The sequence below is a fragment of the Chlorocebus sabaeus genome, chromosome 20 (genome assembly GCF_047675955.1).
Source record: "Chlorocebus sabaeus isolate Y175 chromosome 20, mChlSab1.0.hap1, whole genome shotgun sequence".
NCBI lineage: Eukaryota > Metazoa > Chordata > Mammalia > Primates > Cercopithecidae > Chlorocebus > Chlorocebus sabaeus.
In genome coordinates, this window is record NC_132923.1 from 91,911,797 (window position 1) to 91,929,558 (window position 17,762).

General features: G+C 46.0%; 2 protein-coding genes and 1 pseudogene across 3 annotated transcripts in view; all 3 read left to right on the forward strand.

Annotated features, from left to right (window-relative positions):
• The first annotated feature begins 3,467 nt into the window (after positions 1-3,467).
• On the forward strand, positions 3,468-4,622 carry LOC140709381 (small ribosomal subunit protein uS17m-like). The gene is made up of 2 exons (XM_073008125.1): positions 3,468-3,832; positions 4,141-4,622. The coding sequence occupies exons 1-2, from the start codon at positions 3,545-3,547 to the stop codon at positions 4,306-4,308; spliced, it is 456 nt and encodes a 151-aa protein (XP_072864226.1). The 5' UTR covers positions 3,468-3,544; the 3' UTR covers positions 4,309-4,622.
• Positions 4,623-7,809: 3,187 nt separating this feature from the next.
• Positions 7,810-8,460, forward strand: LOC140709382 (peptidyl-prolyl cis-trans isomerase A pseudogene; annotated as a pseudogene).
• Positions 8,461-9,710: 1,250 nt separating this feature from the next.
• Positions 9,711-17,762, forward strand: part of EIF2B3 (eukaryotic translation initiation factor 2B subunit gamma) — a 148,132-nt gene continuing 140,080 nt past the window's right edge. For both annotated transcript variants that reach the window (XM_037998696.2, XM_037998700.2), the window contains exons 1-2: positions 9,711-9,831; positions 14,522-14,678. In XM_037998696.2, the coding sequence (XP_037854624.1) occupies positions 14,531-14,678 (148 nt within the window). In that variant the 5' untranslated portion in view covers positions 9,711-9,831; positions 14,522-14,530. The remainder of the gene's footprint in view (positions 9,832-14,521; positions 14,679-17,762) is intronic.

The window sequence follows — 17,762 nt, forward strand, 5'->3', positions numbered from 1 at the left end:
TTTTGAGACGGAGTCTCGCTCTGTCGCCCAGGCTGGAGTGCAGTGGCGCAATCTCGGCTCACTGCAAGCTCCGCCTCCCGAGTTCACGCCATTCTCCTGCCTCAGCCTCCTGAGTAGCTGGGACTACAGGCGCCCGCCACCGCGCCCGGCTAATTTTTTCTATTTTTTGTAGAGACGGGGTTTCACCATGGTCTCGATCTCCTGACCTTGTGATCCGCCCGCCTTGGCCTCCCAAAGTGCTGGGATTACAGGCGTGAGCCACCGCGCCCGGCCAAATCACTTATTTTTTAAAAGTTACTCACCATTTTAGAACATGAATGCCCAGATTCTGACCTTTAAAACCACCAATGAAGAAAATTCTGTGTACTTGAAAAGAAATACTAAAGTTCTAATTAATGAAACCTGTTTCCAAGTTCCTTTTGTTAAATACTGTAGCATCATTTTATCTCTAACTTATCATGGATCTATTGGGCAATTACTGGGCTTATGTACAAAAATACAGCGCAAGGCTGGGTGCAGTGGTCACGCCTGTAATCCTAGTTCTTTAGGAGGCTGAGGCGGGGGGATATCTTGAGCCCAGGAGTTCGAGACCAGCCTTGGCAACATAGTCAGAACTTGTCTCTACTAAAAACAAAAATTTTAATTAATTAGGCATGGTGGCAGGCACCTGTAGTCACAGCTACTCTGGCGGCTGAGGTGGGAAGATCGCTTAAGCCCAGCAGGTCAAGGCTGCAGTGAGCTGTGATCGTGCCACTGCACTTCAGCCTGGGTGACAGAGCAAGATCCTGTCTCAATCAATCAACAATATGCAAATATTTTAGGACCTGCAATTGTTTGCCAAAGTGGAATTTCTTTTTTCATTTTTATCTTTCATTCACTACTCTAAAAACAATAATTCCCCGCCCCACTGACAAGTCTGGCCAAATGGAGTAGATGGATATTGTGAGGTGGCCAGCAAATTCCCAGCGAGATCTCTAGCAGACCGTGGGAAGAGTGTGTGTGAGCCAAGGCCCAAATTTTGAAAGGTTTCTTTTGTCTTCCACAGTTTAGAGAGCTTGCCCTTGTTAAGTTATTCCCCCACCACATATGAACACACAAACACACACACACATATATACACACAAATATCCCTTACGGAAGAAATGAGGATAATTGAGGTCAAGATGAAACAAACATTTCAGGGAATACCCTGTATTTAATAAGCATTTATTAAGTATCACCTGTGTACTTAATAAATAATAATAATAAATAAGCATGGGGCTAGGCATGGATAATAATATGAATTGACAGTGAGGAGGAAAGTTCAGAAGAAGAGATGCTGTCAGCAACCTGGCTCTCAGCCCAGTTTTCCCACCACCAAATGGGATGTCAAGGGAAAGTCGTAAGATTTCAATTCATCTAATATTATTCACTGAGCATGTCCCAGGTTCTATGCTAGGTCCCGGGAAGACAGGAACAAATAAGATATAGCACTTATCTTCAAGGCGCTCCTAGTGTGATAAAGACATGAAAAAGAGGATGACAGTCCTTTATGGTGAGTGCCATAATGTAAGTCCTAGAAGCAGTAAGGGCCAGGAGGAATCCATAAGGCAGTAGTTTTTCAAATGTGCTCCATGGGTTCCTGAGAGTCCCTAAGACCCTTTCAGGGGATCTGTCAGGTCAGAACTATTTTCTTTTTTCTTTTTTTTTTTTTTTTGAGACAGAGTCTCACTCTGTTGCCCAGGCTGGAGTGCAGTGGTGCAATCTCGGCTCACTGCAAGCTCCGCCTCCCAGGTTCATGCCATTCTCCTGCCTCAGCCTCCCGAGTAGCTGGGACTACAGGCGCCCGCCACTGCGCCCGGCTAATTTTTTCTATTTTTAGTAGAGACGGGGTTTCACCATGGTCTCGATCTCCTGACCTTGTGATCCGCCCGCCTCGGCCTCCCAAAGTGCTGGGATTACAGGCGTGAGCCACCGTGCCCGGCCAGAACTATTTTCATAATAATATTAAAATATATTTACGTTTTTCATCGTATTGATATTTGCATTGATGGTGCCACAGCAATGGTGGGTAAAACTTCTGGTGCTTTACTGAGCATGAATCGAAGCATTGGCACCAAACTGTACAATAGTCATTTTATTTTTTAGTCCCATACACTTGCAATAAAAGTAAGAATAAACATTAAGGCCAGGCGCAGTGGCTTACTTACCCCTGTAATCCTAGCACTTTGGGAGGCTGAGGTAGGAGGATCCCTTGAGCCAAGGAGGCAGAGGTGCCAAGATCATGCCGCTCTACTCTAGCCTGGTCAACAGAGCGAGACTCTGTCTTAAAGAAAAAATAAATTGGCCAGGCGCAGTGGCTCACGCCTGTAATCCCAGCACTTTGGGAGGCCGAGACGAATAGATCACTTGAGGTCAGGAGTTTGACACCAGCCTGGCCAATGTGGTGAAGCCCCATCTCCACTAAAAATACAAAAATTAGCCGGGTGGTGCATGCCTGTAATCCCAGCTATTAGGGAGGCTGAGGCAGAAGAATTGCCTGAACCTGGGAGGTGGAGGGTGCAGTGAGCCGAGATCATGCCACTGTACTCCAGCCTGGGCAAAACAGTGAGACTCTGTCTCAAAAACAAAAAGAGGCCAGGCATGGTGGTTCACTCCTGTAATCCCAGCACTTTGGGAGCTGAGGCCAGGAGGTCAGGAGATTGAGACCATCCTGGCTAACACAGTGAAACCCTATCTCTACTAAAAATACAAAAACAAAATTAGCTGGGCGTGGTGGCGGGTGCCTGTAGTCCCAGCTACTTGGGAGGCTGAGGCAGGAGAATGGCGTGAACCCGGGAGGCAGAGCTTGCAGTGAGCCGAGATCCCGCCACTGCACTCCGTCCAGCCTGGGCGAAAGAGTGAGACTCTGTCTCAAAAAAAAAAAAAAAAAAAAAAAGAAAGAAAAAATAATTAAACAAAGTCAGTTACACTTAAGAAAGTCTTTGATTAAGCGGTAAGCTATATTAATTTTATTAAACCTTGGCCTGAGTACATGTCTTTTCTTTTTTTTGAGATGAAGTCTCACTCTGTTGCCCAAGTTGGAGTGCAGTGACGTGATCTCAGCTCACTGAGACCTCCACCTCCCGAGTTCAAGTGATTCTCCTGCCTCAGCCTCCCAAATAACTGGGAATACAGGCACACGCCACCACGCCCAGCTAATTTTTGTATTTTTAGTAGAGACAGGGTTCCACTATATTGGCCAGGCTGGTCTTGAACTCCTGACCTCGTGATCCACCCGCCTCGGCCTCTCAAAGTGCTGGGATTACAGGCGTGAGCCACCATGCCCAGCCCATGTCTCTCTCTCTCTTTTTTTTTGCTACCAAATATCCTAGTTTACTGAGTACGTGTCTTTTTAATACTCTGTATAACGAGGTGGGAAGTACACATTTAGCCCTTCTGTGCATACAAAAGAAGTATGATTGTTGTCTCCAAGAGAAACAGTTTTGTGATAGTTTGAGCTGCAAGTTGAACTACTGCTTTTTCATGGAGCACTATATTTAATCGAAAGAACAAGTGGAGGTGGATGCACAGTCATGGCGGGGGTGACCAAAGCCACATAATGTCCGTAGTTCATGCATCCATCCATGCCAAATGGATGGTGGAGAAGGTGATTGGGACAAAAGTGCAAAAGACTGCTAAAGTGAGAGTGACCAGGCTTGTTCTGGATGCCTATTTATTAGAGTATTATAATAAGCGGAAAACCTACTTTGCTCGTGATGCCCTTCAGCAGTGCACAGTTGGGGATATTGTGCTTCTCAGAGCTTTACCTGTTCCACAAACAAAGCATGTGAAACATGAACTGGCTGAGATTGTTTTCTTTTTTTTTTTGAGACAGAGTCTCGCTCTGTCGCCCGGGTTGGAGTGCAGTGGCCGGATCTCAGCTCACTGCAAGCTCCGCCTCCCGGGTTTACGCCATTCTCCTGCCTCAGCCTCCCGAGTAGCTGGGACTACAGGCGCCCGCCACCTCGCCCAGCTAGTTTTTTGTATTTTTTTTTTTTAGTAGAGACGGGGTTTCACCATGTTGCCAGGATGGTCTCGATCTCCTGACCTCGTGATCCGCCCGTCTCGGCCTCCCAAAGTGCTGGGATTACAGGCTTGAGCCACCGCGCCCGGCCTGAGATTGTTTTCAAAGTTGGAAAAATCATAGATCCAGTGACAGGAAAGCCTTGCGCAGGAATTACCTACCTGGAGAGTCCATTGAGTTCAGAAGCCACCCAGTTAAGCAAAAATCTGGAAGAACTTAATATCTCTTCAGCACAGTGGAGGGAGAGTGGAAGAAGGAGCTAAAGGGAAAGATTGACATGTTTATGTTATGGAAAAAGAAATTTTTCGGCCGGGCGCGGTGGCTCACGCCTGTAATCCCAGCACTTTGGGAGGCCGAGGCGGGCGGATCACAAGGTCAGGAGATCGAGACCATGGTGAAACCCCGTCTCTACTAAAAATAGAAAAAATTAGCTGGGCGCAGTGGCGGGCGCCTGTAGTCCCAGCTACTCGGGAGGCTGAGGCAGGAGAATGGCGTGAACCCGGGAGGCGGAGCTTGCAGTGAGCCGAGATTGCACCACTGCACTCCAGCCTGGGCGACAGAGCGAGACTCCGTCTCAAAAAAAAAAAAAGAAATTTTTCTAAGTTTCATTGCAAACTGTCCAGTTTGTGGTGTTTATGAAATAGCTAAAAGCAAATGAAGGGCATATTATGGTTTTTCATTAAAAAAAAAAAAGAAAGAACAACTGACCAACTATGCCTGCCAATGTATAAACAAAGTGAGCCAGCTACTTCAAGGGAAACCACTAACAGTATTTGCTGCCAATGATAATATTTGAGCTTTGAAGAGAAAATTAGAATTGTTTGTTTGTTTGTTTTTGTTTTTTTGTTTTGTTTGGTTTTTGAGATGGAGTCTTGCTCTGTCACCCAGGCTGGAGTGCAGTGGCACAATCTCAGCTCATTGCAAGCTCCGCCTCCCAGGTTCATGCCATTCTTCTGACTCAGCCTCCCGAGTAGCTGGGACTACAGGCGCCCACCACCATGTCCAGCTAATTTTGTATTTTTAGTGGAGACGGGGTTTCACTGTGTTAGCCAGGATGGTCTCGATCTCCTGACCTCGTGATCCACCTGCCTCGGCCTCCCAAAGTGCTGGGAGTACAGGCTTGAACCACCACGCCTGGCCAAAAATTAGAAATTTATAAAACTTGTATCTGTCATCATCAGTTTCCCAGCTTTCCAATATTTAAGAATTTTTCTGATGAGATTGTTAGTAATATTAACAAATGTGATTTTAAAATATTGTATAATGAGTCAGCGTTAGGAAGATCTGCGTAACTCTGTGAACCAATATTTTACATATTATTAGTATACCAAGTTGCAAGGTCATGCATGGGTAAAATGTCCATTCCCCGCGGTGGCTCAAGCCTGTAATCCCAGCACTTTGGGAGGCAGAGACGGGCGGATCACGAGGTCAGGAGACCGAGACCATCCTGGCTAACCCGGTGAAACCCCGTCTCTACTAAAAAATACAAAAAACTAGCTGGGCGAGGTGGCGGGCGCCTGTAGTCCCAGCTACTCGGGAGGCTGAGGCAGGAGAATGGCATAAACCCGGGAGGCGGAGCTTGCAGTGAGCTGAGATCCGGCCACTGTGCCCCAGCCTGGGCGACAGAGCGAGACTGCGTCTCAAAAAAAAAAAAAAAAAGTCCATTCAAAGTGCAAGTATTGTAACAAAGTACAAAATGTTCATTGATATAATTTCCGATTCTACATTGCAACAAACCTTTAACAAACTACCACTTGTTGAATTTTGGTATAGTATCAAAGAATATCTAAAATTATCTGAAAAGGTTATTAAAAGCTCTCTTACCAACTATGTATCTATGTGAAGTCACATTTTTATGATATAATTAAACCAAAATAATATATCACAGTAATGGAAAAATCAAGCTGTTTTCTGTTAAGCCAGTCACTAAAGAGACTTCAAAAAGGTGAAACAACGGCATTCATCTCACTAAACTTTTTGTTTTGAAAATGTAGTTGGCCTGGCACAATGGCTCACACATGTAATCCCAGCACTTGGGAGGTCAAGGCAGGCAGATCACCTGAGGTCAGGAGTTTGAGACTAGCCTGACCAACATGGAGAAACCCCGTCTCTACTACAAATACAAAATCAGCTGGGCGTGGTGGCACATGCCTGTAAATTCCAGTTACTTGGAGGCTGAGACAGGAGAATCACTTGAACCCAGGGGGCAGAGGTCGCAGTGAACTGAGATCGTGCCGTTGGACTCCAGCCTGGGCAACAAGAGCGAAATTCCGTCTCAAAAAAAAATAAAATAATTTTTGATATGGTAAATATTGATAAATACAATCCATATAAACAAAAGCTTTCTGGGGTCCTCAGTAATTTTTAAGTATAAAGAGTCCAGAGATGAAAAAATTTGAGAATTGTTGCCCTCAGGGAATAATTTAAAGTGAGTTTAAATTGAAGCAATCTCTCAACTACTTTCCACAATAGAAGAGAAAGCCCTCTAGTTCCTTGAAAAACATTTGCTAGTTTAAACATAAGGATATGAAACGGATGGCAGATACGGGGCTGACTGCTGTTCTTACTTATAATTTCTTATTTATAATTAGTTCTTACCTCAAAACCATGCTGTAATTTCCAAAGCTTGGTTGAGGTAATACCAAAGAGAGAGTATCTCTATGTTTCCATAGAGGGGTAGTCAGACTTCAGGCCTCCTGTGGCCAGATCAGTCAGTTCATGGCAAGGCAAAGATAGGCTGGTTTTAGGATATGAGTCCCCCCCTTTTTTTTTTTTTTTCTCAGGGTCTAAGCAGAACTCCTTCTGGAAAAAACGACAAGTCCTAATCACTGACTGCTGTATCTGCAACACCAAGCATCTAAGACACTGCTTGGCATATATTAGGCACTCAATAGATATTGTTGAAGTCATTCCTCCATGGCACATACCTGTAGTCCTAGTTACTTGGGAAGCTGAGGCAAGAGGATCATTGAACCCAGGAGTTTGAGTCCAGTCTGGGCAGCATAAGCTGACCTCATTTCTAAAAATAAATGAATAAATATTGTTGAATAAAGTCAAGCTCCTTTATTTTTATTACAGAAATCATACTCTACCTTTTAGCTGGCAGGGAGGTAAAGCAACTCAAGATTTAAGAGATGAATCAGACCTGGCACAGTGGCTCTCGCCTGTAATCCTACCACTTTGGGAGGCCGAGGCAGGCAGATCACTAGGTCAGGAGTTCGAGACCATCCTGGCCAATCTGACGAAACCCCATCCCTACTAAAAATACAAAAATTACCCAGGCGTGGTGCCGCACGCCTGTAGTCCCAGCTACTCGGGAGGCTGAGGCAGCAGAATCGCTTGAACCCAGGAGGCAGAGGTTGCAGTGAGCCGAGATCGTGCCTCTGAACTTCAGCCTGGTGACAGAGTAAGACTCCGTCTCAAAAAAAAATTATGAAATTGCAGGAATGCATGGGAAAAAGAGAATGGCCATTGGTCCTGTTATCTAGTGCAACTTGATAAACCACTCCAAAACGTAGAGCTTAGAACAGCAATTATTTTATTATCTATTCGTCATTTTTAAATATTTATTTTATTTACTTAGAGATCCCATCTCTTTGTTACCCAGGTTGAAGTGCAGTGATACCATCTTGACTCTGCTACCTCTGCCTCTTGGGATCCAGAGATCCTCCTGCCTTCCAAGTAGCTGGGACCCCACAATGCGCCACCATACCTGGCTAATTTTTGTATTTTTAGTAGAGAGCGTGTTTCACTATGTTGCCCAGGCTGGTCTCGAACTCCTGGGCCCAAGGGATCCATCCGCCTCGCTTCCCAAAGTGCTGGGATTATAAGCCTGAGCCACCGCACCTGGCCAATTATTGTTTTGTTAAAAACAGGGTCTTGGCTTTGCAGAAGCAGCCGCCGCCGGGAGCTCTGTACTATCAGCCATGGTTAACCCCACCGTGCTACACATCGCCCACGGCAAGCCCTTGGGCCGCGTCTCCTTCGAGTCATTTGCAGACAAGGTTCCAAAGACAGCAGAAAACTTTCGTGCTCTGAGCAATGTAGAGAAAAGATCTGGTTATAAATGTTCCTGCTTTCACAGAATTATTTCAGGGTTTATGTGTCAGGGTGGTGACCTCACACGCCATAATGGTACCGGTGGCAAGTCTACCTACGGGGAGAAATTTGATGACTAGAGCTTCGTCCTAAAGCATACAGCTTCTGGCATCTTGTCCATGGCAAATGCTGGACCCAACACAAACAATTCCCAGTTTTTCATCTGCACTGCCGAGACTGAGTGGTTGGATGGCAAGCATGTGGTCTTTGGCAAGGTGAAAGAAGGCATGAATATTGTGGAGGCCATGGGGCACTTTGGGTCCGGGAACGGCAAGACCAGCAAGAAGATCACCATTGCTGACTGTGGACAACTCTAACAAGTTTGGCTTGTGTTTTATCTTAACCGCTAGACCATTCCTTTTGTAGCTCAGGAGAGCACCCCCTTCACCTCATTTGCTTGCAGTATTTATTTATTTATTTATTTATTTATTTTTTGGGACGGAGTTTCGCTCTGTCGCCCTTTCCCAGGCTGGAGTGCAGTGGCACGATCTCGGTTCACTGCAACCTCCACCTCCCGGGTTCAAGCAATTCTCTTTCCTCGGCCTCCCGAGTTGCTGGGAGTACAGGCGCATGCTGCCACGCCTGGCTAATTTTTTTTTTTTTTTTTTTTTTTTTAGTGGAGATGGGGTTTCATCATGTTGCCCGGGCTGATCTTGAACTCCTGACCTCAGGCAATCCGCCTACCTCGGCCTCCCAAAGTGCTAGGATTACAGACGTGAGCCACCACACCCGGCCTGCTCTCAGTATCTTATCTTTGTGCTCTCGCTGCAGTTCCCTTTGGGTTCCACGTTTTCCTTGTTCCTTTCCATGCCTAACTGGATTGCAGAGTTCAGTTTATGATTATGAAATAAAAACTAAATTAAACAAAACCAGCGTCTGTCTCTGTCATCTAGGCAGGAGTGCAGTGGCCCGATCATAGTTCCCTGCAGCCTCGAACTCCTGGGCTCAAGCGATTCTCCCACCTCAGCCTCCGGAGCAGCGGGGACTACAGGCACACACTACCCAGCTAATTTTTATTTTTGTAGAGACTGGAGTCTCTCTCGCACAGGCTGGTCTTGAACTCCCGGTTTCAAGCAGTCCTCCCACCTCGGCTTCCCAAATTGCGGAGATTACAGGCATGAGCCACCATGCCCAGCCGCCCCCAGTTTTGATGACTAAAGTTAATGTGAGTGGCCTTGTTATACGTCTCACAAATAGGAAGCCCTGGCAACCCCTGCAGGAGCATTCGGTGATTTTTTTTCACTAGCTAGCCAAAATTGCGGATCCCAATGAGCTTTCTTTCACTGAATGTACTCGGAGCCAAGTCCTAGACTTACTCCCTGAGGAAAAAGGCTGAGTTGCTCCGTCTGGGTTCCTGGCACTCTGCGCTGGGAGGAATACTCAAAAGGCGTTGGTAATGTGTTAATGGACGGAGGGACACAAGTGTCGAATGCTCCTCGGTGGCCCCGCCCCCTCCTCTCCGCGGCGATTGCGTCCCCTCCGTCATCCATCGCTCGGCGCTCGTGAGCCCTTCTCCGTGGGTCTGCTCAGAGCGTTCCATCGAGTTTCTCGGCCATCGCGCGCCTGCGCCATTGGGCTGTCAGTCAGAGGCGGCGTGGAGAGCGCTGGGAGTGGTTGTGGCGTGCGGGGAGCTGAGGTATAGCTGTGACTTCTGCCCTGCCAGGCCGCGCACGAGCTGGCTGACCCGGGTGAGCAGCGCGGTGGGGCCACTCATCTGAGGGAGGCGGGCATGTCAAACTGGGCCGAGGTGGACCCCAAGGGGTAGGAGGGGGTGCTGAGCCCCGAAGTTGCCAGCTCGACTCCCTGCTCGACCCGACCGTGTAGCTGTGTCCGAAGTAGAAGGGAGGTTGGGGGAGAATCCGAGCCAACTACCTTATGCAACAGATGGAGAAACTAAGTTTCTAATCTCAGCTACTCGAGAGTCTGAGGCAGGAGAATCGTTTGTTGCAGTGAGCCGAATTCGCGCCATTGCACTCCAACCTGGGCAACATAGTGAGACCCTTCGTTTCAAAAAAAAGAAAGAAAGAAAGAAAGAAAAAAGAAAAGAAAGAAAGGAAGTTTCGGGGAGGGGAGGTTCTGCTTAAAGTCACAGCTAGCGAGCGAGCACCAGACAGGTACCAGACGCCTTTAGCACTGTGCCTGCACTCTTTCGCCCTAGCCTTTCATTCATTTATTCAGCCTTCCTTTAGTTGTTTGGATGCAGGGCAGTGAAATACAAGGAGGAATGCAGTAAGGTCTCGGCCTTCAGGCAGCACACGTGGAATGACAGACCAATTCTGATACAGTTTTCGTATCTGTTTACAACTGGAAAAGGCATGAGTGCTATGATGCAGGCAAGTCTGAGATGCGGCGAGCACCCTCTCTAAAGCTTGGGAGGCAGCGAGACTCGTTGCCAGGATTCCCGTCACCCATAGTCGTGGCAGTGACATGAGCATTTGACAGTCTGCCTGGTAACATGATTAGTTATGTTCTTGGTAACTATTCATGCTTCCTAGGTTGCCTTTCTTCACCCAGGGCCTCCTTGAGAGCTGGAACCTCAGTTCCTAGTGACCTGGATTCTAATGCCCTTGTGCACATGTTTGAGTTTGACTCTTACACAGTTGTGAAGTTCACAGGTCCTCATTCCACTCTGATTTCTGGCATCTGACTGGGAATACAGTGATGATGCACACACAGTCCAAGAAAGTCACTTTTAGACTCTTATATAGACATTTAAGAGACATTAATATTATACTTAAGTAGACATTTAAACACATGTGCAATGAAACCCTGTAAAGGCTAAGATAATCTGCACATGGCAGAGTGGAAGCACTTCGGGGAAAGGAGTCACTTCTGGAGGGGTGGGAATGGTTAGGAATGGCTTTGTAAGCAAGAGGATTCTTGAGCTGTCTTCAGAGTTTAATAGGTGATTGCTAGATGCAAGAGAAGGCAGACTAGGAAGCAACAGTAGCAGTGCAGAGACCAGAATTATGAAGCAGCATGTTCAGTTAGTAGGAAGGCTTTCCCTTATCTAGTCTCTGTTTAATAAAGCAAATACAAATATAGTGCTTCTCATGGGATGGACATTATTTTGTCTACTTTACGTAGAATAACATTTAATCTTAACAACAACTCTGTGAAGTGAAACTGGAATTATCCCCATCATAAAGTGCAAAAACAGGCATAGAAAAGTTTAGTTTGCCCTAGTTCACACAGCTAATAATAAATAGTAGATCTAGAATTCAAACCTAGGCATTCTGACTCTATGGTCTGTGAACCTAACCACCAGGCTTCCTTCTGGAAGCTGAGGACACTGAGAGTTTTAAATGTCAGGCCCCTGATCACACCACCTATGAGTGACAGAATCGTGACTCAAACTCATCTTTTGACTCTTTTTTTTTTTGAGACAGGGTCTCATTCTGTTGCCCAGACTGGAGTGCAGTGGTGTGCAGCCTTAACCTCCCAGGCTTAGGTGATTCTCCCACCTCAGTCTCCCGAGTATCTGGGACTACATGCATGCACCACCACACCTGGCTAATTTTTTATAGAGATGGGGTCTCACCATGTTGCCCAGGCTGTTCTAGAATTCCTGGGCTCAAGCAGTCCTCCCATCTTGGCCTCCCAAAGTGGTGGGAGCATGAGCCACTGTGCCCGGCCATCTTTTGGCTCTTTTTTATTTTTATTTGTTTTGAGACAGTCTCGCTCTGTCGCCCAGGCTGGAGTGCGACTGGTGTGATCTCAGCTCACTGCAACCTCTGCCTCCCAGGTTCAAGTGATTCTCCTGCCTCAGCCACCCGAGTAGCTGGGATTACAGGCACCTGACACCATGTTTGGCTACTTTTAAAATTATTTTTAGTAGAGACAGGGTTTCAACCAGTTGGCCAGGCTGCCCTTGAACTCCTGACCTCAGGTGATCCGCCTACCTGGGCCTCCCAAAGTGCTGAGATTACAGGTGTGAGCCACCATGTCCAGTCCATCTTTTGACTCTTAAGCATCCAGTGCTCTTTTCATAATAACATTAGATGTGGTGGATGTTATATAATGCCAAAATGAAATTAAATTCCAGTCTGAGGCAATGCTTGCTAGAATCTAAATGACCATATCTTTACATTGTGAATGTTATGCAAGAGCCTTCACTTTGTGCCTTGAGTATGGTAGGTGTTAAGCGCTGCACTTTAGATGTTGATGTCCCTGGCCCAGGAGTAATAATAATTATAGTAAAGTTGCAACAAGTTATTTGGCAATTTGATGTTGAATACATTGTTTCTTCTGAATGTTACCTTTTAACACATTTAAAATTACATCATTGTTGTAAGTCAGAGAAAGTAGTTTCAGTTTAAATCAATAAAGATGGATCAGGCGCAGTGGCTCATGCCTCTAATCTCAGCACTTTGGGAGGCCCAGGCAGGAGGCTTGAGGCCAGGAGTTTGAGACCAGCCTGAGAAGCATAGTGAAACCCTGTCTCTATAAAAAATTAATTAAAAGAATTAGCCAGGCAGCCAGGTGCAGTGGCTCACACTTGTAATCCCAGCACTTTGGGAGGCCGAGGCGGGCAGATGACCTGAGGTTGGGAGTTCGAGACCAGCCTGACCAACATGGAGAAACCCCATCTCTACTAAAAATACAAAATTAGCTGGGCATGGTGATGCATGCCTGTAATCCCAGCTACTTGGGAGGCTGAGGCAGGAGAATCGCTTGAACCCAGGAGGCAGAGGTTGCGGTGAGCTGAGATTGCACCACTGCACTGCAGCCTGGGCAACAAGAGAGAAGCTCCATCTCAAAAAGAAAACAAACAAACAAAAAAAACCAGGCATGGTGGCACCCACCTGTAGTCCCAGCTACTCCAGAGACTGGGGCAGGAGGATTGCTTTAGTGCAGGAGGTTGAGGCTGTAGTGAGCCATGATCTTGCCACTGCACTTCCAGACTGGGCAATGGAGCAAGACTCTGTCTCTGAATAAATAAGTAAATAGGCTGGGCGTGGTGACTCACGCCTGTAATCCCAGCACTTTGGGAGGCCGACTCGGGTGGATCACCTGAGGTCAGGAGTTTGGGACCAGCCTGGCCAACATGGTGAAACCCCATCTCTACTAAAAATACAAAATTAGCTGGGCATGGTGGCCCATGCCTGTGATCCCAGCTACTCAGGAGGCTAAGGCAGGTGAATCGCTTAAACTTGGGAGGTGGAGGTTGCAGTGAGCCGAGATCACGCCATTTCACTCCAGCCTGGCAACAAGAGTGAAACTCCATCTCCAAAAATAAATAAATAAGTAAATAAATAAATAAATAAATAAAGATTTATGACCTTTTACTGTGCTGCTGTTCTGTGGTAGTTTCTGTAAAGAGATTCTTTTCAAAGTCAAATAGGTTTGTTTATTATCTTGAGTTTGAAAAAAGGAATTAACAATTTGGTTTGTTTTTATAATTGTGTTCTGTAAATCTAGGTTCAGATACAAGCCTACGTTTGTGTTTATAGTGATATCTTTAAAAATTGGAGGAATAAGAAGATGAGCTGATGGCTGAATTATGGGAGTCTTAAGTAATTTCACACTTTTCAGAATCCTAACATGCTTGTGTTTCTGCTGTTAATTCTAGTCAGACATCTTTTAATGTTTTCTTTTTTTCTCTTTTTTTTTTTTTTGTTGACAGGATCTCACTCTCTCACACAGGTTGGAGTGCAGTGGTCCAATATCGGCTCACTGCAACACCTGCCTCCTAGGCTCAAATGATCCTCCCACTTCAGCTTCCCAAGTAGCTGGAACCATAGGCACAAGCCATCACGCCTGACTAATTTTTTGTATTTTTGGTAGAGATGGCGTCTCGCCATGTTTCCCAGGGTGGTCTCGAACTCCTGAGCTCATGTGATCCACACACCTCAGCTTCCCAAAGTGCTGGGATTACAGATGTGAGTCACCTCACCCAGCCTAATATTTTCAAAGAATAAAAATTTATACATCAGAAGCCCACTTGGTAAACTCTTACTTCTTCAGTGTCAGCTCAAGCATCACTTCTTCTAAAACCTTCCCTGTGTTTTCAATGACAACTAGATGTCCCTTTTATTGTATGCCCACTATATCTTGGATATTTTTCTGCTGTGGCACTAATGACATATATTGCGATTTACTGAATTTGTCTTCTCCACTTAATTGTGAATAACTCAAGGGCAAGGGCCCTTCATTCCTATCCTCCCACTTTTACCAAGGATAGAACTGAGAATACATATTGGTAGACATAATGTTTATCTGTAGCTAAGCTTTTCTTACTCTGATTGCTAGAGTTGGGAATTATGCATTTGACATAGTAGATATCAGTAACCTAAATAAAAATAGGCTAGTATTGTGTGTGCTTTAATTTTTGTTACATTGATTTTTTTCTGTTAATTGTTTTTTCTGTACTTGCAGTTTGTAAAAATGGAATTTCAAGCAGTAGTGATGGCAGTAGGTGGAGGATCTCGGATGACAGACCTAACTTCCAGCATTCCCAAACCTCTGCTTCCAGTTGGGAACAAACCTTTAATTTGGTACCCATTGAACCTGCTTGAGCGTGTTGGATTTGAAGGTGAGCTATGACAAAGTGAGCTGTGAACTCATAAAACTTTTAGGGGATTTGATCCCCATGATTTGTCAGCATTATGAGAGTGAGAGAGGATGACTAGAACTCATTGGCTGAAGACTGGCTTTTTAAAATAAGGAATGTAGGAGTACTCTATTGCTGTGTGAAAAAGGTTGAGAGGATAGCACTAAGTGTTGTCGTTATGGAGCTCATGTCCACAGTGATCCAAGACGAACCCTGTAAGGATATCAGAAAGAGCAGATTGAGACTCTTAAATGCCTCATAGTCAGTACTTAGAGTCTATTATGTACCAGGTAATATTTGTATTATCTGATACATAATATATATATGTTTTAAATTGTGTTTTGATGTAAGTACTAGGTTCTGTATTAAGCCTGGAGGTATAGAATTGAAAAGACAGCTCAGGCCCTGACTTCCAGAACCTTAAAGTCTAGTGATCCTCTACTTTTTGCTTGGGTAACTAGGTAGATAGTCATGCCATTACTAGGTAGATAGTTATGCCATTAAGTAGGAAAAGGAATAGGAGACAAGGAACAGTTTTGTTGTTTTTTTTTTTTCTGAGACAGAGTCTTGCTCTGTCACCCAGGCTGGAGTGCAATGGCATGATCTCGGCTCACTGCAACCTCTGCCAGGGTTCATCCTCTCCCAGGTTCAAGCGATTCTCCTGCCTCAGCCTCCCGAGTAGCTGGGACTACGGGCATGTTAGAATGGTCTCAATCTTGTGACCTTGTGATCCACCCACCTCGGCCTCCAAAAGTGCCGGGATTACAGGTGTGAGCCACCGTGCCTGGCCAGGAAAAGGTTTTAATGAATTTTGTCTTCATTAAAATAATGAGTTCAGCTTTGGTCACATTGAGTTTGAGGTGTCCTATATTTAAATATAATAAATCAGGGTGCCAAAGCCTGAGGCCCAGTCTTGTGATCCAGTGTTCATTCCATTATTAGAGTTGCCTCCAATAGGAAGGGGTGGTAGCTTAATAGCTCTCTCTTTGTATTGAATGAAGATTTAAAATGTTGGAATCTCACTCTGTCGCCCAGGCTGGAATGCAGTGATGTGATCTCAGCTCACTGCAGCCTCCACCTCCCTGGTTTAAGCAATTCTCCTGCCTCAGTCTCCCAAGTACCTGGGACTACAGGCGTGCACCACCACTCCCAGCTAATTTTTTTTTTTTTTTTTTTGAGACGGAGTCTTGCTCTGTCGCCCAGGCTGGAGTGCAGTGGCCGGATCTCAGCTCACTGCAAGCTCCGCCTCCCGGATTTACACCATTCACCTGCCTCAGCCTCCCAAGTAGCTGGGACTACAGGCGCCCGCCACCTCGCCCGGCTAGTTTTTTGTATTTTTTAGTAGAGACGGGGTTTCACCGTGTTAGCCAGGATGGTCGCGATCTCCTGACCTCGTGATCCACCCGTCTCGGCCTCCCAAAGTGCTGGGATTACAGGCTTGAGCCACCGCACCCAGCGCCAGCTAATTTTTTTTTTATTTTTGATAGAGACACGGTTTCACCATGTTGTCCAGGCTGGTCTTGAACTTCTGACCTCAAGTGATCTGCCTGTCTTGAACTTCTGACCTCAAGTGATCTGCCTGTCTCGGCCTTCCAAAGTGTTGGAATTATAGGCGTGAGCCACCACGCATGACCCCATTTGGTTTTTTTGATTTTTTGATATAGGGTCTTACTCTTTTGCCCAAGGGTGGAGTACAGTGGCATGATTTCAGCTCATTGCAACCTCTACCTCCTGGGCTCAAGTGATCCTCCCATCTTAGCCTCTTTTTTTTTTTTTTTTTTTTGAGACGGGGTCTCGCTCTGTCACCCGGGCTGGAGTGCAGTGGCCGGATCTCAGCTCACTGCAAGCTCTGCCTCCCGGGTTCATGCCATTCTCCTGCCTCAGCCTCCCGAGTAGCTGGGACTACAGGCACCCGCCACCTCGCCCGGCTAGTTTTTTGTATTTTTTAGTAGAGACGGGGTTTCACCATGTTAGTCAGGATGGTCTCGATCTCCTGACCTCGTGATCCGCCCGTCTTGGCCTCCCAAAGTGCTGGGATTACAGGCTTGAGCCACCATGCCTGGCCATATCTTAGCCTCTTGAGTACCTGCAACTACATGCACGCCACCACGTCTGGATAATTTTTCTTTTTTTTCTTTTTTTTCTTTTTTTGGCAGAGACAGGGTTTCGCCATGTTACCCAGGCTGGTCTTGAGTTCCTGGGCTGAAGTTATCTACCCGCCTTGGCTTCCCAAAGTGTTTTTTGTATTTCTTCCCATTTGTGTATTTGATGAACGTTCTTCTGAATTCTTCATATCAAGGAGAAGTGGCATATAATATATTAAAGTGTGGGCACCATTCGTATAGACCTGATTTTTTGTTTGTTTGTTTTTTTGAGAGAGACTCACACTGTTGCCCAGGCTGGAGTGCAGTGGGGTGATCTTGGCCCACTGAAACCTCTGCCTCCCAGACTCAAGCAATCCTCCCACCTAAACCTCCGGTTTTTTGAAGTTTTTTGTAGAGACAAGGTTTTGCCATGTTGCCCAGGCTGGTCTTGAACTCCCGGGCTCAAGTGATCCGCCTCCCTCGGCCTCCCAAAGTGCTGGGATTTACAAGCATAAGCCACTGTGCCCAACCAGCATGTCTTTTAATTCAAGGTACCTTATTTATAAGATGAGACTGCTGTAAGAATTAATTAGGGGAGGCCAGACGCGGTGGTTCATGCCTGTAATTGCAACCCTTTGGGAGGCCAAGGCTGGTGGATCTTTTGAGCCCAGGAGTTGGAGACCAGCCTGGGCAACAGAGTAAAACCTCATTTCTACAGAATGTACAAAAATTAGCCAAGCATAGTGGCTCATGCCTGTAGTCTCAGCTACTTGGGAGGCTGAGGTGGGAGGATTGCCTGACCTCGGGAGGTTGAGGCTGCAGTGAGCTGTGATGGTGCCACTGCACTCCAGCCTGAGTGGCTGAGTAAGACCCTGTCTGTAAAAAAAAAAAAAGAATTAATTGGGGGAATGCAGGTAAAACACATTGAAAAGGCGCAGTAATATTAGCAGTTGTTATTATACCTAGAAATAGACCAAATCTA